General features: G+C 48.8%; 1 protein-coding gene across 2 annotated transcripts in view; it reads right to left on the minus strand.

The window, feature by feature from the left end:
• Window positions 1-22947, minus strand: part of RPS6KA2 (ribosomal protein S6 kinase A2) — a 324439-nt gene extending 301492 nt beyond the window's left edge. The window contains exons 1-3 of one of the 2 annotated variants that reach the window (XM_072966193.1): window positions 9848-9954; window positions 9342-9745; window positions 5290-5349 (exon numbers count right to left, since the gene is read on the minus strand). In XM_072966193.1, coding sequence (XP_072822294.1) covers window positions 5290-5349; window positions 9342-9404 — 123 coding nt within the window. In that variant the 5' untranslated portion in view covers window positions 9405-9745; window positions 9848-9954. Of the gene's footprint in view, window positions 1-5289; window positions 5350-9341; window positions 9746-9847; window positions 9955-22865 lie in introns of those variants that run through there. The other variant, XM_072966197.1, reaches the window with a different exon arrangement.
• Window positions 22948-24417: the final 1470 nt, after the last annotated feature.

Below are 24417 nucleotides of genomic sequence, written 5' to 3' on the forward strand. Positions count from 1 at the left end.
CCAGGAAGAGAAGAAAAGTAGAAAAAGATTTGGTCTGAAATTCCTTTTCGTTTGGCTCTTGGCTATAGTTAGCAAATGACATCATCTTTGATGCTTCAATTTCATCCCCTGGAAACTGGGGAACGAACAGACCTCCCTCCACTTCTCAGGGCTTAGGAAGGATGGAAGGTGATATAAATCAGATACATGAAAAGGCAGCGTTCTTACTTCGAAGCATCATTGGGTTTCATCCGCAGCCAGGACCGGTGCAGGGCCATTCCTAAGGGGTTCACACACAGGAGGCCCTAAGAGACACCCAAACGTGACCGCTGGCTCTCTCCAACCTGCTGCTTTGCGTTAAAGTACTGGGGAAGTGAGCTTTACTTAGGTGCTTTGCTTCACAATTTCGCAGCCATCTCAACACAGACAGTTACTCTCGGCTGTGACAGGGTGAGCACCATTTCCCCAGGGAGACCATCCCTGAAATCACTGCCCCTCAAGGCTGAAGACACAGGCCACTGGCATGTTCACACGGGCTGCAGCTGCTACCGAGTAAGATGTGAACGATCCTCTCCACTCACCCGAGTACTGGGCAGCGTGGCCTCCCGGTGTGCAGTGCCGAGACAGGAGGACAGGGTCCCCGTGAGAATGTTTAGCCCCAACAAGCAGTCATTTATTTTCAGAGAGAATGTACTCTCGGAAATGTGCTGCCACTGACTTCGTTACGGAAGCAGGAGGATGAGGACGGAAGAAACCAAAACAGCTGCACCGTCCACACGCGCCCATCGTGATGAGCAGCGACGCTCAAGGGACACCGGGGCAAGACAAGGGGCCGACGTCTGCGGCCGGGAAGGGCCAGACTTCTGGTCTTGTGCAGATTCCTGCAAAGAACTACCCCTGACACACCAAATATGCTGCACCCATTTTCAACACAAAACCGTGCCTTTTCCTTCAGACCTGCCCCAAGAAATGCTACGGGTTGGTGAAGCTAATGTTACCCTCACCCACCCGCGGGGCATTTAAACACCGATGGGAATTCCAGCCTTTCTCCAAGGTGCACCGTGTTTACACGGCCCTTTCCGAGAATTTCAGTAAGGATCAAAGTGAGTCCTGCCTCCTGCTGGACAGAAGACACGGGACACAAAAGGAAACAGAGACACCGCCTCTGAGCTTTCGCCTACACCAGCCTTCAGAGGCGTGGTGGGCGCTGCAGAGGCGGATTGACGGCAGGTAACAGCAGGCAGGGAAGCTCGCAGCATCAATCTCTTTTCAAAACCACGAATTACCTTCTTACGCTGTAATTGCTCTGCTCTTAATCGCCTTATTAGTTCCGAGGTTTCATTATTCTTCTTGTCTCACTTCTTTTCAATCCAGTTTGGATTGTTTTTTCCATCTTTCTTGTTTTTAAGGAACAACGAAGCTGTCTGTCTAGATTCCAGGGGCGGGACAGGTAAGACGCAACCTGTCGGCATGTACGGGTGACCTGGGTGCAGGTGGCTCATCCTGGCCTGGGTGAGAACCTGCTGTGACCGTGACTTAGTCAGAGGGACCTGATCCCACTCTTGGGTTGTTCTCTCCTTCGAGCAGGAAGGACTCCATGTGCCCCCCAAATCCTGTCCACGCCCTGCTCCTCGCCCCTCTCCTCTGGCAGAGAACTGGGGACGTCCAGGCTGCAGCTGCTCCAAAGACAGGGCGCTGGTCACTGAGGGAGGTCACGTTGACAGATGCTCAGAAATCACAGAACTCCAGCCCTGAGGAACTGCCTGCTGGTCCCCCAACCCCCGAGAAGAGGCCAAGGCCCCGGCGGCTGGGACTACAGCTTCAAGCATCCTCACGTGTCCATGGGAGTTGCCCTCCCTGCACCACAGCCCTCGGGGGCAGGGCTCCGTGGCCCCAAGGCGCTCTCCTGCTAACTGATGGCTGAGACCTGGGCGTGCCACCCTCCCCATGCTCTGCTCTGCCTCAGAGACGCCAGAGTCTGCTGTGAAAACCGGGAGTAGAAGTTTAAGGGGAGAGGGAAGCACCGAGGGAGAGCTGAGGACGTAAGGGGAAACGATGCTAACGCTGAGAACAGAGCCTCTGGACCTGGCTTCTAACGTCGACCAGACGAGAAAGCGGTCTTCGTTAATAGACATGACCCTGAATTCTGAGCACTTCTGAAAATGCATGAGCCGAGCTCTGATGTCTTCCACGGGCTGCTCTGTGCAGTCAGAAACCGGCCTAAAAAGCGCTGTGTCTAAAACACCCAGAGACGGGACGCTGAGAGAGAGCAGGTGCAGCAGGCGCCTAGAGGCCTGGCGTCTGCGTAGTCATGGAAACGGCCCGGAGCCACGGACACCTGACCACCCCCCGCCCCGTCCCCCGCCCTCCCTGCAGCGGTGGGGCTCTCAGCGCGGGGTCCCGGGGCTTCCCAGACCCCGGGCTGCGGTCACCCCCGGACCAGCCTTCTAGGGGCCCGGCCCAGCGAGGCACCGGCATCTGCATTAAACTTCAACTCTGTTGGGTGTCCTAATTTACTGGCACGCTGGCTGGCTTTGCTTCACGTAACCTGCCAACAGGAGTGGGGAAATAGGACCACGACCCCCCCAGAGCACCTTCTCTCTGCTGAGCCCCTTCCAGTAACCCTCCGCCCCAAGCAGCTGGAGGAGTATCTCCTGATGAGACCTGCAGAAGTCAGGGGGGCTTTTTGTCTTTTGTTTCAGAATATAAACAGCGATCACCTCTGATGTGTCAAGTGAAATGAGACTGAGTCACCACCCTGCAAATTTATGACACAAATTCCCGGCATCACACTGCCTTTCTGAAAAAGGAAGCCTTTCCCTCAGCAGAGGTGAGGAAAAGTGAATTGCATTAACACCCAGCTTCCGACACCAACTTCCTGTCTGATTTTCGATCTTTATTCTGGACCTTCACCAGCTCTCTTTTTTCAGAGGCTGGACAGAACATGTTGTGAGATACAGTCAAACGACGGTCACGTGCGGAGATATTAATGCATCAAATATCCCGAATGTGTCCTATACTTGTACACACACTCCACACACACAGACACTCACACACGAAGCACATTCCAGATTCAAAAGCCACGTCTAAGAAAGGCGCTACGAGACCGGAGGACTCCCAGCCACGCCCACTTAACCTTACACCCCACGCCCAGCACGCAGCTTTGCCCACAGCTTATCGATATTCTTGGCTCAGTGAAAGGATGAGCAAACTGTTGTTGAGCCGAATGATGCTTTTTTCCTAAATCAGACTTTTTAGTCATCAGACGCATTCCGACTGACAAAAGGCGTGAAACTTTCACGCCCGGCTCGGTTGCCATCTGATTTCCCTGATTTATCTGAGCCACAGATCCGTCAGTTGCAGAGGCCTCGCAAATCTCCAGGTACAAGGAAAAGCTGGCCCAATAAAAGTTCGGTGACATCCATCTGCCACAGGGCTGAAACCCGCACGCTGGGTCTCCGGCATCACCTGTCAGAGGCAGCCATGAACAGCTGGCTCTCCCAGTACCGTCAGGATCCACACAAACACCGCAAAAGCATCCGCACATCCTCGCTGTGTCCTGCAAAATACTCCTAACATTTTCTTCATGTATGAAGAACCAAAGACACACTGCTTTTCTGTCATCTGGACCAGGAGACATCAGGCAGTCATCACTTCCTCCACCTCATGTTCTGTGAGCAAAAATAACTTCCAAGAGGTCAGTTGACCTCACCGCCTTCCTGCAACAGATTAACAATCTATGTTTCCACCAAACATGTTAAGGGTGAGACAACTTGAGACTAGGAGGTCTTAAGAAATATTGTTCGTGAAGGAACAGATTCAGGTAGTCACTAAGCAGCTTGAATGTATCCTGGTCCCTAAGCAATCATGTTGCCAGCTTGGCCACCACCGTGAGCCGTGCGGCTAGGAGCCAGCCTCCTGAAGTTAATGGCCGAAGGACCACAGTCACCTGCAAAGGTTCCCTGGAATTAGAGTTCCCTCAAACACCCAGAGAAGCATTATTGAAAGTGGCAGGCCCAGCCCGGGTTGGGTTCCCTGACACCCTGGCCTGGGGCCTCGTTCACCTGCAGGGAGGGTGCTCCTTCCGGACACGCCCCACCCTGGGCAGGTGCCAGTTAAATATCCGTCTCTCCTGAAAAGTCACTGGCTCACCTGTCTGGCAACCCTCTGACCTCTGCGGAACAGGCCAACGCAGGGCCACCTCCCAGCTGAATGTTCTGTTACAGAACCCGGGAGACTGGCTCAGCCGGGAGCACAGCTGGGAATGGACGGCAGCCGGCTGAAGAAGAGGCAGCTTCGCGCTTTCTTTCTTTACTTAACTCTGTATTATGTCACATGATCCCAAGATCCAGGGGCCCTGGGCTTAAAACCTGTGTGGTGAGCACGTGTCCGGGTGGAAGTGACACCGGCGTTCAGCTCGCCGATCCGCCCCTCCCAGCCCCCCAGACCTCGCCACAGAGTTGCCAACTTTACAGCTGTCATGGCTCCGAGTGGTGCAGGCTGAGCGACTCGGGTCGCTGAGCCCTCCTAACTGCCTTAATTGTCAACTTCCTCGGCGCCAGTTGCTGGGTGGAAAAATGTCTGCTTCACTAGGATCCCTTTACGGCAGCTCGGCTTCTGCCTTGGCTCTAGCTCTTTAATGCCAGCGTCCCCTCAGAGAGTGCTTGTCGGTGCCACGCCGCCTCCCACGACACCGTTGTACCCTCCGGGGCACAAGAGCAGAGGAACAGGCAGCCTGACGTGACAACCCTCTCTGCTCCTTCCCGTGTCCCCTGGGGGCGTCACCCTCTCGGCCACACCCCTGCTCCTCTCCCAGACCCACTCTGACGCTTCCCCTCCGTCCCCATCCCCCGGACCTCCGACTTCCTCCCACGCCCACTGCCAGGGCTGCTCTGCCCCCTCCCACAGCCCCCACAACACACCACCGAGCATTTTAAGAAGCTACATCACCTAACCTGCAGCAGGTACAACTATTTATCACTTCCTCTACGCCCAACTGGACATTCTTCATACTTGTCTTAATTGACAATGATACACAATTGCCCCTTTGAACAGGCCACAGCAGAAGACTACGAATCTTACCTTGATTGGTAATTTTCCTTCCCATGTTCTCCATACTCCTTCTGAGGGAAATCATGGGCTATAAAGTGCATGGGACATATCTGCACGCGTTTGTGCTCATGCTTGTTATGTATACACACGAATACACACGTATTTCACCAAAATACCCGCTCCCGGGCTGCTGATTTCAGTCTTCCATTCCCCCCTCCACCCCACTTTCGCCCCAAATGATGAAACATGTATAGTTACTTCTTCTGCAGTGTCTTCTACGGCGGGCTCTGAGTCCAGGTTCAGATCCTCCTCGGTGGTCTGATAACAAAAGATATATATTAAATACCGTTAGCACGACAACATTCTTATAAAGAGCCCCACACAGGCAATCCTTGAGAAGGACTAACTAGATACTCAATATTAGGACCCTAGAACATGGGAAATGCATCAAGTCCCTTTCCACCTGAATTTATTTGAAACTCTGTGATGCGTCATGCCTGAGACAGATCCTTTATAAAACAGGAGGCAAATCAGGCAATGAGTGTTTATATCCGCAACTACAAATTACTAGATCAACCGAGCGTGTGTGGCTTATACCACGACTGAAAGGAGAAGCAGGTGATTTATGTAACCCCATGACCAGTAAGGCGAGGGTGGGGGTGTGGATCTCCACGGGCTGAAAGACTGATGCTGTGAGGATGGAAACAGAGAAGTTAGGAGGAAGGCGTCTGCAACCGTTCCCATTTGAATGGAACAAAATCACCATCTTGGGCCAAAGCTCAGAGAATGAGTTACATCAGACAGGTTCCGGTCCCTGCTCATAAAAACCTAGAGCACAGCGTTGTTGAGGCTGGAACACAAGGGCCTGGGTCTGAGGCTCTGCTCACTACTTAATGACCTGCTCAGCCTGGACCTCAGCTTCCCCGTATATAAAATCAGGAACCTAAGGGCATCGAGCCCCCAGAAGCGTGGAGAGAATTCGGTGAGGTAACACCTGCCAGCATCTGGCACCTGCTCTGTCCAGCAGAGACGCCCAGAGGTACCTGCTGTCATGACTGTTTCCAGCTTTGTCTTCCAGCCCAGGAGCCTGAGAGAATTGTCATTATCCAAGCGAGACTGTGACTCAGGGAATCGTGTTTGATCTGCGTTGTTCAGAAATGGGCTTTTCCTTTCTCTAACACGTGATGGCGTCCCAGGAGGAAACATCAGCTTCCTCCTCTGAAAGGACGTGGACAAACTGAGTGGGCTGGCTGACACGCTGCCTCGCTCAGCACTGGCCCCTTCCCTCAGCTTCCCCTGGAGCGTGCCCTTGGCGTTGTAACCCTGCTAAAAGCCCTGCTTTGGAGACGTGCATTTAACTTGCTGTGACACCATTCGCACAACACCACGCGCTTCTTTAGATGCAAGCTTCTTCTGGGATTTTAGGGAGGTCCCAGATTTTAATTGGCACACGTTTCCCTGTCAACACACCCCATTAATGGGTATAATATGCCTTCCAAAGTATCTCAAAACAATTCAGAAACCATGCTTTCCCTAGACAGTCAAATGAATTTCCCCTGGTCTGTGGGCTGAAGCAAAGACACATTTTTTAAGGATATATAGAATTCTCTAGTCCAGTGAACCTCAAATCCAACTCAGGACAGTTCCCTTGCTGCCGATGAGAAAAGTCGGAGTGGAAGCAACTCATAAATGCAGGAGAAACCTAGAATCTGCGATTGCTGATTGCCAGCCGCTAGAAAAGGAATAATCAGTCACTTTAAACGTATGTAAGAGCAGATAATCCAACCACTAATATCACGTAGCAGATTTTCTCATAAAAAAAGCACACCTGATTTTTAACGCAAGGATCTTGCAACATTTAACTTGGGGTCAGAGGTCAAATGTATCCCATCTAGTTTTGCCCAGTTTCTTTTTTAAACAGGTTTTTAAAATTTTTTAATGTTTTATTTATTTTGTTTGTAGGGTTTTTTGTTTTGGGGATTTTTGGGGGGGATAATTAGGTTTGTTTATTTATTTTAATGAAGGTACGGGGGATTGAACCCAGGACCTCGTGCTTGCCACTGGCTATTTACCCTCTCCTCCAAAATTTTTGGGGGGGAAATTAGTTTTTTAATTTATTTACCTATTTTTTTAAATGGAAGTTCTGGGGACTGAACCCACAAGCTCGTGCGTGCTAAGCAGGCACTCTACCACACAACTATACCCTCCACCCCAATTTCTTGATGTGTGAGTTATTTTAATCTCGTACAACATAAAACATGGGCGAAACTAGAAAAGAAAACCAGCCTCTGTGTTCCAAAATAGGTAGATCTCCCATCCGTGTGGATTTGAAAGTTCCCTTAGAACTTGAAAGATCACAGGGTTACTATTTCAGGTTTAACCTTTCTGTAGAAAGAGCTCTAACTTCTCAGTTCCAAATAAATAGGGACTTAATGCTCTGTCTGAACCTATGTACTCCACGGGGTATAACATTCTAAAACATTCACCCAGGAAGCCTGAAGAAAATTTCTCTTGCTTCAGGGCCATTTAATGTATTTTTTAAATTTGATGTTGCATATGCATCGACCTCAAAAACTTTTACAATTTGCCTTCTCGGTGGGGTGGCAAGCCAGTGCAGCCTCTCAGCCAAGTCTGCATCAGACTCTTCCAGTTTGCAAGTTCTTTCTAGAATCAAGATGTATTTTTTAAATAATATGAGTATATTTGTTGCTGATCTATTTTCAACCAATCTAAGAAATATTTAAAACACAGCGGCTCCTCAGAGCCCGGGTCAGTGGCCGTGATGTGAGGTCCAAGAGTCCCAGGAACGTGTTCAGAGCATCCTTCATCCCTCCCTCTGGTCATTCCTCCTAAGCCCAGGGCCAAATCTTCCCTTGACAGTAGGGCTGCCTTCATGGGGCCCCGTGCAGATGCCCAAGCACAGTGCAGGTAACCAGGAGGGGTTCGGAAAGCAGCAGGAAATAAGAACAGGACCTCTGGCTAATCATTCATTCAAGTCATTACTTCAATTTTTAAAAATCCACATCCTTCTCAAAAGGAAAAAAAAGAAAAACTTGACTCGGCAACCCTGGTAAGCGAGCGGTTCTTTCTAAGGCACTGTCGTCACTGCCAAGAACGACACTCTGTAGAAACAAAAAATCAAAAGCAGTGGAAAGACATGGGGTCACTCCCTTCAGCTGGGTGCTTCTCTCTGGCAGTGTGTCTGCGTCGTTCCGTGTGAAAATTAAGCTTAATTTCTATGCTGTGCTCGACAACCTCATTGACCAATATATATTCCAAGCATTACTGAGTCACTTGGGCTTCCAAAAAAAAGGATTAAATATAAAATAGTAAGTAAATTTTCTTCTAAAACAGACTCTCACATTCAGCTTAAAATTACATCCTGTGAATGTCTCAATACATAGTATGTATCTATAAAAATAAATGGTGCTTAAAATGGTAAGAATTGAACTTACAGATCTGATGCTGGGTACAGGAGATAAGGCAAAAGTTAAAGGTTGGATTTTGTTACGCTTTAGTATTTATCAAAATTGGACACTTATAAACGCCACCTCAGTCACTATAAACACAGCCCAGGTATATCTCATAATTCAATCGGTTTAATAACATTGGGGAACTTTCTCTTCTAGGAAAATACATGTTGAACATCTGTAAATCGAGTTAAGCAAATTAAATTTCAAGAAAGAGAGTTCCGTGTCCCTAGGGGACCATTCAGTTAAGTAATGTCAGAGGTGTCTCCCACTCCAGCCAGCCCCGAGGGTGGGCCACTGACACTCTCATTTCGTTATCTTTCCCCTTTATCTTCAACCAGTCCTCTGTATTGGACCACGCAGCCCATTTAGACTGCATTATCTTTATGCCTTCTGTTTCTTAAAGAAGAATCCATCATTTGCTGTGCCTTCCGGGTTCATCATTCACGGTAGCAACTGGAGGTCTCATTTAAGCCACTTGTTGAACGAAAATCAGACTGACGCAGATTAGCTTGGAAATGTGTGACTACTTCAAGGCACACACATACTTTAAGAAGCCTCCTGAAGTTTGGCTGAAGAGCAACCATTTTTTTCCTCAGCTCATTCATTTGCACTCAAATATTTACACCACACACAGCCGTGTGTGGGTGTACACACACGTATGTAATGTTGACGTGTGCGTATAAACACAGCCTATCCATCTCTGCTCATCAAACAGCCAAGACCCTGTCACACAGCAGTCCCTCGATAGATACGAATTCGCTGTAGTAAACAAACAGCCCTTCTGCCGCAGAGTTGGGACGCTGTGGAAAAGTGCATTCTTTTCTCCTCCGTACTCACCTCTGTTTCCATGGGCTCCACCTCTATCTTCTTCCATAGCTCCAGCAACTGTGCAATCGGCATTTTGGAAAACTTTCCTTTCCCTCTGATCAAGTACAGACAAGAAGAAGGAAAATAATCAGAGGCACCAAACAGCACGGAGACGGCCAGACAGGATGTCAGCGCCCGAGGCAGAGGCGGGCGTCGCTGGGAGGCAGGGGGTGGTGAGGGTGAAATCAGGCTGAGACGACCGCAGGCGCCGGCACGGTCCCCAGGGGTGCGGAGGGCGCGGGGGTCTGCAATATGGCTGCTCGGTGTCCTCTCCCCGCCAGCCCCGTCTCGGCGGCTGCTTCCCGCTCCCTCGCTCGCTCGCGGGGAAGAGGGAGGAGGAGACAGAACTGCAGCTTCGGGTCTGCGCTGCGACTCTGGCGGAGCGAACGCACGGCTCTCGGCATCAGATTGGATTCCCGGCCTCGCCCCCTCCCCCCTCCAAGGCCACGCCCTCCCCGCTCCCCCCACTATTTTACCTTAATTGGCTCTAAATGATGGGTGAAAGTTGGGTCTGAGGATGCTGCTGCCATAGAAACCGCATAGCAACCGAGGGCTGGGAGGAGGGAGCAGGGGAGGGGGCGCGCGGCGGGGTCTGCCCCTCTCGCTCCCAGCGCGCTGCGCGGGCACCGCTGCCGGCTCCCTTCGCTCCTCGGAACCCCACTCGACCACCTTCAGCCTCGGGGGGCTGGGCCAGGGCTCGCGGCGGGAGGCCAGGTGCAGGGGGCTGCTCTGCATCAATATTTCAGGGGCGCGCCGCATCCCGGAGTTGCTGCGCTGGGGCAGCTGGAGCAGCGGCCTCTCCGTCCCCCCACCCGCCCCCCCAGCATCTGGACGACGACGCCCTCGGAGAAGCGGAAAGGGAGACCAGGAGCGCCGGCCCGGCGCCCGCGGCCTCTCCCCAGGCTCGTCCGGCTCCAGCCGAAGCCTCTGTCTGCAGGCTGGACCCTGGCCTCGGCGCACCCGGAATGTGGCCGCCGCGCTGTTTCTGGGAGAGGGGATGACAAGGAGGTGCGCTGCTTAAACTCCCAACCGGCAGGATCTGCGGAAGTCAGGGCAGGGATTTCGGTCAGAGAAACACTAGTTCAGACTGTATCGACCGTCTGTCAAGTTCCAGGAAGGATGCCGCGAGCACCTCGCACAGTTTCTCTTGCTTCTCTGTCTCCTGTGGACCTTACAGTCCCACTTCGCAGAGGAGATAACCGGCGAGGAGGAACTGGCCCAAAGACACCCCCACACCCCGCCCCGCCCCAGGGCAGAGACCGAAGCGAGGTCCTGGCTGCCTCCAGCGGGGCACCGACCACTTCAGTCTCCTTCCAGGGGCGCAACTTTCTAGGGGGGCGCCTCTCCCTGTTTCTTTCCGTCTTTTTCTTTTTTGGTTTCTTCCGTCTTCTTTCTCACACCATTTCTTCTCAGAATGAAAGACACGTGCATGTGGAAATACATTCATCTCCCCAGATCTCTGAAGCTAGTCTGATTTTTGGTTCCCTCCTTTGGGCAAGTGTTCAAGTTTAATACAATGTAACGTCGCTTCCGAAGCGTGTTCATCTCTATAGCAAGTTTCTTTGTCTTTGGGAAAAATATCTAAGAAAATGGTTTGCTGCATCCAAAAACTATCAATAATCTCTTTATCGTTTTCATCATTATAAACTCACAAAGAAATGCAGTTCATTAGCAAAGAACAAAACAACACAACAAACTAGCTCAAATGCCAGACACTCTGTGTTCCAGAGCAAGACGGGTGAAGTCAGAATTAACAGAACAGGTCCTGGTCTTAATGCTGATTTACGAGAGTCAGTTTTTCTTTCTACAAAATGGGGCCAGTAAGGATCTTAAAAATTAATTCCAGTCAAAATGAAAATAATACCAATATTGTTTGTTTTCAAAGGTGACATTCACTGATTGGCAGAGCAGAGTGAAGAGTCCCAATGTGTTCACCAAAATAAGGTTCTCTGGGGCACAGTGTAAAAGGTCACAGAGTAGAAACAGGTAAAATAAAATGGGTTTGTGTAATAAAGAGAGGGAAATCACTGATGTAAAACCCAGTGCCAAAGAGATGTCAGGATTTTTCCATATTGTGGGGAGAGCACATGCTTAGCACACACAAGGGCCTGGTTTCAACCCCCAGTACCGCCTCCAAAAATAAAATAAATAAGTAAACCTAATTACCTCCCGCCCCCACAAAAAAAAAAAGATTTTTCCATCTGAAGACTGAGAACAGGGAGCTCTTGAAGGCAGCAGGGAGAAAAATGAAGTAGGATTCCTTACTGGGCGTTTACTGAAGTTCCACTTTCTGAGATGGGACAGGGGAACATTGGTCTTTTCGTTGGAGGGAGGAAGCAGGAGGGAAAGAATGCTGGGTGAGCCTCTCCTGACTGGCCCAGCTGCCTGCCTCCCTCTGCAGAGAGAGAGGACCGTGCCCAGCTCTGGGGCCATGATGGGCGAGAACCTTACAGATCAGCCGTCTGCAAACACAAAAGAGCTCCTTTAAGGCTTAGAGATCACTGAAAATGTGGTTCATCATTTATCATGATGCCTCTTTTTAAACTATGGACATGTGACACTAATAAGGAAACTGGACTCTATTCCACCTTTGGTGGTGAGGCAGGAGAGCCTGAAGGCACGCAGCGAGCAGGTCAGAAGGGCGAGGCAGATTTCAGCCCAGGAGGCCAGCAATCACACTCGCACGCCGCCTTCACTCTGCACAGCTGCACTCGAAACACCTAAGACTGTTACTTAAAAGCAGACAGCCACCTCAGTGCACTCCCTCCATCACTTCCCCGGGGGCCACCTGGCCAGACCTGGTACCCAGCACGGTGGATGGAGAGGAAGGAGGGACAGGTCACCTAGGAAACAAAAAATAAAATAAAATTTAAAAGACAACTTTCCAAAACACATGTGGCCCAGGAGGAGATCAGCCCCATTTGCAAAGCTCGCGTTGGGGAGCGTGAGCAACAGGAGGACCATTTCTCTGAAAGGAAATGATGACGTCCCGATACCTAAAAGGATAAAGGTCCAAATAAAGGACCAAAAAGAAATTGTGCGCGACGGGGCAAGAGTGCCCGACATCCCGAGAACACCTGAACAACTTTTTTTAACAAGAGTAACACCTGAAGAATCTGATTTCCAAGAACCGCCCCCCCACCTCCAAGCACCAGTTTCCAAGAGGCAGCCGAAGCATGCTTGCTGAAATGGGTGTTGAATGAAGCAAACCCTTCACAGTGCACGCAGTGGGAAGGCTCTCAGGAAGCCCAGTCACCATCACGCAGGGATGAGACGTGGGAGCTGGCCGTAAAACTCCGCACTCTCCTGAGCAAACGAAAATCCCAGCGCTGTGCTCACCACCCCTTGAATCTGAAAAGGAGTCTCTTCTCAGAGGAAGATGGGCAGGAGTGGGGGAGAGAGCCCCTCACCCTGCAGATTCCCATAACCAAAGGAACCTTCCAGAACAGAAGTAGGAGTCAGGAAATCTGGTAAGAGGCCCCACTTTTGCCACTGAGACCCAGCTGCTCTGAAGTTCCCCATCTCGTCTGCGTAACAGAGAGAACAATGGTGGCTGGGGTCTGTGCCCCAGATCTCGGGTCAGGAAAACAGTGTGCTTAACTGTGTCCGTGACCTCCGCGAAGAGACCCCGGCTGATTTCGAGTCACCTGCTGCTCAAGAGGACAAAGCAGGCTTGACCTCCATGCTTGGTGACCCAACCGCTTCCCCCGGGGCTGCTCCACCTTCAGGTTGCTGTGACCAAAGGATTTGTGAAGTGACCAGAATTACTCACGTCTAGTGACGTGACCAGCAGCCTTGGTACTTTCACTCCCAGGTTTCACAAAATTCCCCCTAAACCAAACCAGACTCATTCTCATTTTAACAAAAAGGCATGGTGTCCATTGTTACAGGCTGAACGGTATGTTCCCCTGCCCTCTCTGCCCACAAAATTCTCATGATGATGTCCTACCCCCACCACCTCAGGATGGAGCCATATTTGGAAATAGGGTCTTTGTGGTGGTAATTAGTGAACATGAGATCGTAATGGGAAGGGGGGGCCCAGATCCATCAGGACCGGGGTCCTACAGAAGGGGGGATGGGATAGAAAGCCATGGAAACAGCCTAAATGTGCTGACACGTGGCTGGGTAAAGAAGTGTGGTGTATTTACACAATGGAACACTACTCAGCCATAAAAAGAATGAAACAATGCCACTGACAGCAACACAAATGGACCTGAAGATGGTCACTCTAAGTGAAGTAAGTCAGAAAGAGAAAGACAAATACCATATCACTCATATATGGAATATAATGACACAAATGAACTTATTTACAAAACAGAGAGAGACTCATAGACGTAGAAAACAAACTTATGGTCACCATGGGGGAAAGGGATGGAGATGTATAAACTGGGAGTTAGAGGTTTGCAGATACTAACTACTATATGTAAAATAGATAAACAGGTTTCTTCTGTGCAGCACAGAGAACTCTATTCAATATCTTGGAGTAACCTATAATGAAACAGACTATGAAAAGGAATATATGCAGGTATGTGTATGACTGAGACATTGTGCTGCACACCAGAAACTGGCACATTGTAAACTGACTATACTTCAATTTAAAAAAAGGAAAAAAGCGGGGGGAATGGGACACAGACAGGCACGGGAGATCGCCCTGTGAGTCTGGCCTCCGCCCCCACAGGCGAGGGGACAGGCAGAAGGGGCGGGAGGCCTGGCGCCCACCCTCCCGGTACCTGCAGAGGGAGCCCGGCCTGCCCACACCTGGGCCTGACTCCCAGCCTCCAGAACTGGGAGGCGATGAGTTTCCGTCATTTAAGCACCCCCACCCCCATCTGTGCTCCTTTGTTACAGCAGCCAAGCTAACACCCCCCTAGGGGGCCAGGGGAGGATATAAGGGCAAATCAGAAAGCCCCAAAACGCCGCAGTCCCGTAGTAATTAAGACCCAGACGTCCAGAAAATCGGTGAGTCAAGATCCTGGTTCACACCTGCCTTCTTCAGGGACTAGCCAGGGCCCGGGGACAACATTTCGGTTGGCAACAGTTTAGCATCAAAGATGAAGCCTTCATAGAGGCTTCCAGAAACCCCTTGATGTGCTCACATCCTGCAGTTTGGTCCAGAAAGACACAAGAGGTAGCTGGAACCCAAACCAGCCAGAAGCCCCATCTCCAACACAACAGAGTCGTGACACTCTGGCAGAGAAAGGCAGCTTCTTTCCAAAAGGAATTACTCACAAGAAAGAAAAGCCAGCTGAGCACAGAGTAAACAGTGCCTCTCTATTATGGAAAGGAAATTACATGCTAGGAGAACATTTTAAAGAAGAAGGCTTGCTTGCAGGCCTCCCAACTGATGTTCCCCCTCTGGTGAGCGAAGTCAGCGTGACCCCAGCCACGCCAGCTCTCGGTCACCTTGGCTGGGCCCCGGCCCCGGTCTCCTGTGTCCCGAGGGCACCTCACCTCTGAGAAGAACACAGCCCAGAGCAAACACCTACTGCTGAATGTCCTATGTGAGAAAGAGCACAGACGCAAAATGCTGAAAGAAGTAAAGACAAGCAAGCTGCTCCTTCTCCCTCTTGAACTCACTGTCCCATTAGCCTACATACAATACTCCGCAGAAATTAGCTCAGTCTTGTGAAAATACCACCTGGTGATTGCCAGCTTCCTGGCTGGGAGTCTTACTACCTTTCTTGTCCTGCAGAGACAGTGAGACCAGTCTGTCCTCTTTTCTAATTCGGCATTCTCTGCGGTAATTGGCAGTTAAGTAATTTTCAGGGATTTATTTAATTCAGCTTTGAGCCAAACATGTTTGTTCCAAAATTTATTCCAGCTTTCGTAAGGCTAATCACACAGCCCGTCGACGGATCCCACAGAAACAGGACATCACATGGGCAATGAGACACTGGCCGTTTCCCCGACGCCGTACCTCATCCGAAGGGTGCCGGCCTCGTAAATCCCAGGCATTTCTGCCAGAACTGACATGAGCAATCATGGCCTTCACGAAAGGACCTTACAGGGAAGTAAATACACTTCTAGTTTTTTTTTTGTTTGTTTTTAACAAAAGCACTCCCGGTTGGACCAACTCAATTTCCTTTTGAAAACAAAAATATTAATGTTGATATCTAAGCTGAACACATATAAAATGCCTTTTGAAAAGTCTACAGAAACTGTAGTCACAGCATGTGGCTTAAGGGGACGTGAAGAGTGCTAGGACCAGCCCCGACCGGGGACTCGGAAACACTCCCCAAGATGCGCTGTGGCCTCCCTTCCCTCTGGGGGCTGATGGCATACAGGGTGTTTGTCGTTGCTACAGTTTTGTTCTTATTATTACTGTTTACTTAGGTTTAACAATAGTCAAGTCTCTTTACTAAGAAATGACCATCCGTTATCAAGTTAAGCAGGAGGAAGGCGAGAAACAGTAAAAATGGTTGAAGACTACGAACAGCACAACTTAGAAGACGGTTCCGTCCTAGACTGTGTACTAGACTTTGGAGGCAACTGGAACCAGGCGCAGTCTGTACTGACATTAGAAGATTAAGCATATGCATGAATGGTGCTTGGTAAATTCTTAAACCATGATAGTTATTGCCTCAGAATATAAACAATCACCAAAAACACAGTAGTTATAGGAACCTTCCAGACAACCTATGGAATCAAGTACCTACTCCTGGTGAAAGTATGTGAAGTACATGAAAACATCCACAATTACAGGATACTGACTCTAGTGCTATGAAATTCTCTTCCATGAAAGGAAAGGGAATTCTGGAAATGCCACGGGCCATTCGGAACCACAACTGAATCGGACTCCTCGAGAGAGGGGCCTGAGGGCAGGGCATCTTCCATGCGAGGTGCACTTGTCCAGCCACAAGAACACATGCAGATTCCGGCTGCCAGAAGCCCCTGCTCTGCGTCCTCTACCTGCACGGACTCGTGTTTTTTCATGCTGTTGACTTTAATTTCTGTATCTGATTTTTAAAAAAAAAAAAAATTAATGCTTGCTTATCTTGTTAGGAAAATGTAAGAACAGAAAGACAAGCTAACCTTGACACATGGTTTTGCAAGAAGAAAGATTTTCCATGAAGTGTTTGGCTTAAGGAATGACTAGAACAGCTGAAACGGCGAGCACAGCCATTTCTGTGTCGGGGTCTGAGACGTACCGGGTAGAATTATGCAAAACAAAAGCACGGAAAGATATCCCTTAGGATAAGAAACTAACCAGACCGAAGGACTGCCACCAGCAACGCACTGTTCTCGCATGTACCCTGATTGGTCTCAAAGAGAACACTGAATTCCTCCTAAGTAAGAGGTGAATCAAGACGCGCAGGCGCAGGAAGTCAGTTAACAGCAGAAACAGGCAGAACCCGGGAGGCGCCCTTTCAGGCTGGGATGTCAGGATGCTTGTAGGACAGTGGATGGTGCTCACCTGGTCAAGACGGAGGTGTCTGGGGTGCAGGCACAGGGGCCTCAGTCCTACCTGCATGGAGGGTGGCTCTGTCACTCCTTCAGGAACTGTGTTGATGGTTATTAACACACAGCAAAGCACTGATCAAATCCTAGAGGACAAGTTATTCTGCATTCACGGAAGCACCCCGTGCAGTGCTGAACACATGTTAGTGCTTAATAAACGACAATCAATTCGTTGCTAAGGGGATTTTCTAAGGATCAGAAAAACTGTGTGAGTGTGTTTGCACATGCAGTGCATTGATTTCCTAGAAAAAGTAAAGTCTAGCACTCTCTGCTCCTTTTGATTTGTTTCCTCAAGCTTCCAAACAAACACCATGCAGGCTGTGACCCCTCTGTAGTCCCTGCATGAGCACAGGGCTCCCTCTGGCCTGATGTCTCAGCTGACAAGCCCCACACGAGGTCCGTGCTTCATCTTTGGGCAAGTCTGCTGAATAAAGGGGCAGTCGAGGGTTTGAAGCTGAGAATGGTAGGGACAGGACAGTGGATCAGGCCAACGAGATCTGTCTCCCAATGTGAGTGCACTGATTACTGACCCGGCCAAAGTGTTACAGGGGCGGGAGAGTGGTGATTTCCCCTAGGTTCACATGCGGATTCTGTAAGATGAATATTCAGTACGTTCATGAGGCCACTGGTAGGGGAATCATTACCGCAGGACACTCGTTTTAAAAAGCAAGTGTCCCTGTAATGTTAACAGGTATTCCTTGAGAAGTTCAACCTGACCTTGAACTCTCAGACTAATGCAGGGAATGAAGTCAGACGTATGCCTTGCTAGGTAAGAAGTCTCGGGTTAAGTTGATTCTGACCTTCCCTCAAGGTGACGGCGGTGGAGCCGCTGGGCTGGGCGGGGCCGGGCCAGCCAGCCCATGAGGGTGGTCCTCTCAGTCTCAGTGGGAGCCTGTGTCGGGGACCACAGCTTTAGGAGCCCCTGTCTGCCCTCCGTGCACCCCCATCCTCTCCCAGCCACGCCCTCCTATGCCTTCTGCCTCCACACAGGCCCCCCTGGATGAACCCAGATGCCTGGAGAAGCAGCCGGACCTGGAAGGAGCAGGGAGACGCGGCCGCGGGTGACCAGGGAGGATGCCAGTGCTATACAGTTGCTGCGTGACTAAGGAGAGAACTCCGAGGGCCCCCCAGGGACCTGGGGTGATCTGGGGCCTTGCTCTCACAATCCACTGGGTTTACAGGAAAGAAATATGAGAGTTTCTGCACAGCTGTGTTTGTGGGCTGAGTTTTCTAACAGGAGTTCGTTTTCCTCGCGATGGGTGGGAGGTCAGCCTTGCCTGGAACGTGATCCTCCAGCTGTCAGAGTAACAAAATCAGGCGCGGAGCAGGGCAAGCCTGAACACCCTTGACAAAGAAAGAAGATTACTTTGTCCTGTTCTTTCCAGCTATTCTATTTGATCCCCAGCCCGCAGGATCCACAAGGTAGTTACCATCAACGTGGTTATTCAGATCCATGTCCCGCCTCTTTGTGGACCTGCCCCGGCCTGTCAGACCCACCTGGAGCCCCTGCACGGCACAAGAACATTTGCACTTCCTGCCAGTGATTTCATCATGTGCTGTCCTTTCCTGGATTCCTTTCAAATAAAAATACTGAGGTCTGGTCTATTTAAAATAAGCCGAATAGCCTCCTGATGTGTTTATTTCATCCAGTCTTTTTTTGTTATCTGGCTTGATTTTCTTTAAAAACAGACTTTTGTCTCGTGTTTTGAATATGTTTTTCTACCACACAGCTGATTACAGCAGCCTTTTTAGAAAGCGCTTCTGTCAGCTTCTTCAGTAAAAATAGATGTTTTCTGATTGGGACATATGGAGTTTTCTCCACATGGTCACAGGCCAAACCCTCATCAATATAGATCTTTGCTCTCTCTTAAGAAATAATTTCTAAATGACTTTCGAAAAGCCAGAAGAGAAAGCAGATGACTTTTCAGGACCTCTAGGTCCCAGGTCACTTACCGCCTGCTGGACCAGGCTGGGGGAGGGGGTGTGAAACATGACGCCCAGCTCATCTGTCAGTTCCAACTTCTTCCAGGAAGGGAAGCAGAGGGGACTCAGATGTCGGCTGGAGTCTGGGCAGCACACTCCCACGTTTCCACTGAGGCCAGTGTGATGTGCAGGGCAAGGGTCCCTGATCCCCTCTATGTGTCCACCTTCTCCATCCTCAACCAACACAAGGTCATCAGACCCTGGGGGGCAGGAACTGTGATGGGCAGGGACCACTCTCCTAGGTGACAGGTGCTACCCTCACCTGAACCCCGAGGGCCCCTCCATCCCAATCTGCGGTGTAGGTGGGGAGGGACACGGGGAGGGCGCGTGCTCTTCCCGCAGTACAAATGGCCAGGCTTCTCCCCATCCAAGTCTCACCCTGGGAAGCAGTACCCTGCCAGCTCCAGAAACTGGTGGGAACTGTGGCCCCTCTGGGCCAGTCCCTGTCCCTCCACCCAATTTTGCTCTTATCCATCAGATTTCCTCAATAATGAACAAAGATGGTGCAAAGTTGTTTCTAGCAGGAACTAAGACAGCTTTTTTTCACCCTCGCTGACAAGCCAATGTAACCAAAATAAAGAAAATCAATAAAATAATGAGCCTGGGCCCTCCATCATTTCAACTTTGCTTACAGCGCTGGTGTCTGAGCCCAGGTGCCTTTCCAGACGGCCTGGGTACACAGCCTGAACAGGACGGACACATTCTGGTTGGAGGAGACCGGCAAGAAACAAATAGCTAAGCACTAAGTAATCTGTGACATGATCGAGCCGCAGGGGCTGGGGAGGTCCGTGCGGGGGGCGGGGGACTGTGCTAAGATCTGGAGCTAGCGAGGGGGCGTGGTCACGCGAAGGGGCGTGGTCATGCTCGGGGCGGGGGGCGGGGGGCGTCCAGGTAGACACACAAACAGCAGGGCCGCCTGCTTGGCAAGCGCTGATTGTCAAGTGCGAGAAACAGCAAGGGGGCGGGTTTGGCTGGTGCAGAGGGAGCCAAACTGAAAGAGGCACACCCCCTCCCGCAGTCGCCTTTTAAAACGCAGCTTATGAAAAACGCTTCCCAACGCGGCTATATCCTCAACATCATTTCAAATTTCTGTGCAACATTCCATCACGTTGACGTCCCCTAATTTGTGGAGTCATTCCCCACAGAGGAATGTTTCCGCTCCAGTGAACATCTCTGTGCACAGACCTTGTGCGCTGCGCTTTGGAAGATTCCCAAACGTGGCCTCGCGAGGTAAATGGGTATGGATATTTTTATGCCTCTCGTTAATTCCTACAGTAAAATGGTTTTTAATGCAAGGTTTGTCCTACCACAGGAAAAATGAGCTTTGCTTCTGGGGGTGATTCTTTAAATCTCCTGAAAGATCTTGGCAATTCAAACATACTTTCCTTTTTGGCCTATTTTCATGAAAGCAGATATGGGAGCATTAAAAGGACTGACTCACTGACGTGAATAAATTAATAAATACACCATGTTCCCGACCAGGAAAACTGGAAAATGTACACATATGTATGCCACAAAAATTAGTCTTAGTTATATTGTGACTATAGTCAAAAATCCAATTGTGAATAACAAGAATAAGAAAAACAAGACCAAGACCACAGCTGCAAGACATACTCAGATGTCAGATGTAAGACATACTCTAAAGGCAGAAGGGTGCTGGGACGCAAACGTACACAGAGATCAATGATGAGCGTGGTTCAATCAGTAACCTTGGAAAACATACAAGGACTTAAAATACGATAGAAAAAATACTGAACAGCAATACAAAGGGATGGATTATTTAAGACTGTTGTGGGGAAACTGACCATTTAGAAACAAAATAAAGTCTCACTTTCCAAATACACAAAATTAGTTAGAGATAATTAAAATCACTATTGTAAAATACGAGATCGTAACAGCCTAAAAAATAGGTAATCTGACTTGGTTGGGGGATAAATTTTCAAGCATAAAAATGGAATAAATCACAAAGGAACAGATTAACAGATTTGCCTACATAAAATTTAAAGAGCATACTAATACGAAAAAGATATGTGCGTGTGTGTATATATATCTATATATATATGAATCACTCTGCTGTACACTGGAAATTAACACAACATTGTAAATCAATTATACTTGAACTTTAAAAATGGGGGGGGGGGGAAGAAGACTATATTTAATGCTCCAAAGCGGACAGTAAAGGTTTCCACAGCCACCTTTTCATACTCATGCAATTACATTTGAAATAGATGAACAAATCACATCTTTGTTAACATGAACACAGTTATGAAATCTTCCCACTCCTTTTTTGCTTAGAAATAAAAATTTCTGCCTTTCTCCCTATTTGGGGGGAGGTTGTCTCTTTAAATACAAAACTGAAGCATTATCCATACAGTTCTTTATGTGTCTGAAACACTTTTGATGTTTTTCTACTACATTTTAATGAACCATCTGCCCAAAAATTTTTTTCAAAAATTGAGAAATTAGTAGTTGGGTAAATTATAGACTTGTTTACACTTATATTATTGGTTGTGATTTAACGGTTACAACCTGATCTAAATGTTCTGAGAAACAAGGGTGGGTTCAGAAACAGGACCCCAGACACGCAGCTCGAGATGATCAGGTTCAGTGTACAAGCGTGTCCCAAGAGCCACAGCGCTCCGTGGGCAGACACTGGTGTGCATGACAATGTAGCCTTCAGGGACATTTTCAAGTGGATTCAAAACAAAACAAAACAAGACACAAAAAGCTAAACTCATTTGGGCCAGATCAGGGCAAGAGCAGAGTGGTGCAGAACCTCACAACATCAAATACAGAATCAGGAAGACAGATCTCAGCAGATTTTTTAAATAAAAATTAAATAAATTAATTAAAATAAAATAAAGATTCTAAAGTTTATGTGGAAATTCAAAGAACCTAGAATATCCAAAGAAATCCCTTAAGAGGAAAACCAAGTTGGAGGACGTAAACCATCTGACTTTAGGATTTGTCAAAAGCTACAGAAATCAAGATAGCAGGATACAGTAAGATATAGTGTAAGAACCGACAAAGAGACTGTGATGGAGACCCCACTGTAGACCCTCATGTATGCAGCCACCTGCTTTTCAACAAAAGCACCAAAGCAATGATGAGCAAAGGACCATCCTTTCAAGATAAGGTGCTGAAATAACTGGATAACCATTTGGTAAGAAAAGGAACCTTGACTCGCTCTCACACCCTACACAAAATGTGATCTGTAATACGTCACAGTTAAAGCCATAAAACGCTTAGAAGGAAATATGAGGAAATCTTTGTGACTTAGGAGTAGTCAGATGTTTCTTAAATAGGTCACAGAAGGAAATAACATAAAAGAAAAAAACAGACTTTATTTAAATAAAAACTTCTCATCAAAACATCATGTGAGGGGTAGGGTACAGCTCAGTGGTAGAGCGCGTGCTTCGCTCCTGGGTTCAATCTCCAGTACCTCCACTAAAATAAATAAATAAATGAAAACCTAATTACCTCCCCCACAAAAAATTTAAAAATTAAAATTAAAGAAACATATGTATTAAAAAACATACATATGGAAATAAGTAGGCAAGCTAAAACTTACAAAAAATTACAGAACATGTATCTGATTAAGAACAGGTACGCACATTATGTACAGAACTTCCACAACTCATGATAAAAACACAAACGATCCCCTGAATATGGGCACAAGATGTGACTAGACACCTCTGAAAGGCAGCTACAGGAAGAGACCACTCGAACAGGGAAAAAGTGCCTGACATCACGTGATCCCAGAGAAAACGCAAATTAAAACGCGTAAGACTCCCACCAACCCAGTTGGATTCCTACAGCTAAAGAGAGCCTCACCGCCAAGCGTTAGCAAGCATGTGGAGCAGCCAGAACTCTTACAGTGTTGGCGCGGGTACAAAGTGTCACGACCACTTTGGGAAAAGGCCTGCAGTTTAAAAAGAATTAAACATACACCCATTCTCTGACCCAGCAGTTCCAACCCTAGGTATTTAACCAAGAGAAACAACATGTATGTCCATCAAGAGACTTGAACAACAGTGATCAAAATGACTTTACCTGTAATGGCCCCAAATGAGGACGCTCCCCGCTGTCCACGGACAGAATGGATAAACACACTGACGGAATCCAATGAAGTTCCACTCACTAATAGAAAGGAAGAAACTACCGATACACGAACAACACGGGTGAATCTCAGGACTGCTGTGCAGAGGTGGGCAGGCAGAAGACACCCTAGACACCCAGGTGCTAATCCCCAGAACCCGTTGAGCAGGTCAGCTTACGTGGCAAAGGGAATTCAGGTCGCTAACCAGCTGGTATTACACAGGGACAGTACTGAGTCGTCCAGGGGGCCCCATGTCGTCACAAAGGTCTTTAAAAGCTGAAGAGGGAGGCTTAAGAAAAGCCAGAGAGCTGCCACGTGAACGCTAGATGGGCCGTGGCTGGCTGTGAAGACGGACGAAGGGGGTGCAATATTGTCAGAGAATAAATCTAGATTTTGGTCTCTGTCCACAGGTCCTGGTGCATAGCTCCCATTAAGAGTACTGGGGAATATTTCATCATAATATTTGGTTTTTGAGCTCGGTTCCTGAAATAGCTTCTGCATAATAAAGATGAAACGGGTGTTTTTGTTCCTGTTAATGGGTGACTTTTAGAAAGCCCTTAGATAACCTAAGAGTAGGGGCTGGTTGCCAGGGAACCAACAGTGTGATGAGAGGGTTGGAACTTTCAGCCCCACACCTAACCTCCAGGGAGGGGACGCCTGGAGGTGGAATTAATCACCAATAGCCAGTGATGTAGTGTCATGCATACGTAATGAAGCCTCCATAAAAACAAAAAAGGATGGGAGTCAGGGAGCCCCAGGCTGGTGAACAAAAACGCAACCCCGGGCCAGAGGGTGGTGCACCCACCCTCCACGGGGACAGAAGCTCTTGTCCTGGGGACACTCCTGGACATACCCTATATACCTCCTTCCAGCTCTTCATTGGTAACCTTTAATGCTCTCGCTGTGATGTGATTTTGTGTTTTGACTCTGTGGACCTAAAGAAAAACAAACATCATAAACATAGTGAGTGTGTAAGTTTTATTCGGGGTCCTGACTAAGACCGGCACCCGGGAGACGGTGCTCCGTAGCTCTGAGAGCTGCTCTGAGAGGGTGACGGGGCAGCCAGTTTATGTGTGATTTTTGTCCAAGGGATTCGTGCCACTGAGCAAACATCCTGGTGAAAGAGTACTGCTAGTCCAAAGAAAAGACATCTGAATGTAATGATTTTCGTGCTTTTGTATGTTTGGGAAGAGGCAAGAATCTGGGTTCGTTAAGGTCTTCCTGAGATAGACATGGATCTGGCTTGTCCACGGCACGGAGCATCCCGTTATCCTCCGACCTCTCTCCGAGGGCACGCGGCAGCGACTGCACAGGTCAGACTTGATCCTCGCAAGATCGGGTGAAGAGCAAAAACCCTTTGTTCCTCGTTGTTTACAATCCCTACTTGTCTTGTGTGCCTCTCGTGGGGCCTCAGCTGTCAGGACACGTCATTTGTGTTTCCATGCAGACCTCAACGTTTTTTGTTCCTGCTCTGTGAAATACGTCGTCCGTAACTTGATAGGGGCT

This window comes from Vicugna pacos, chromosome 8, assembly GCF_048564905.1.
Source record: "Vicugna pacos chromosome 8, VicPac4, whole genome shotgun sequence".
NCBI lineage: Eukaryota > Metazoa > Chordata > Mammalia > Artiodactyla > Camelidae > Vicugna > Vicugna pacos.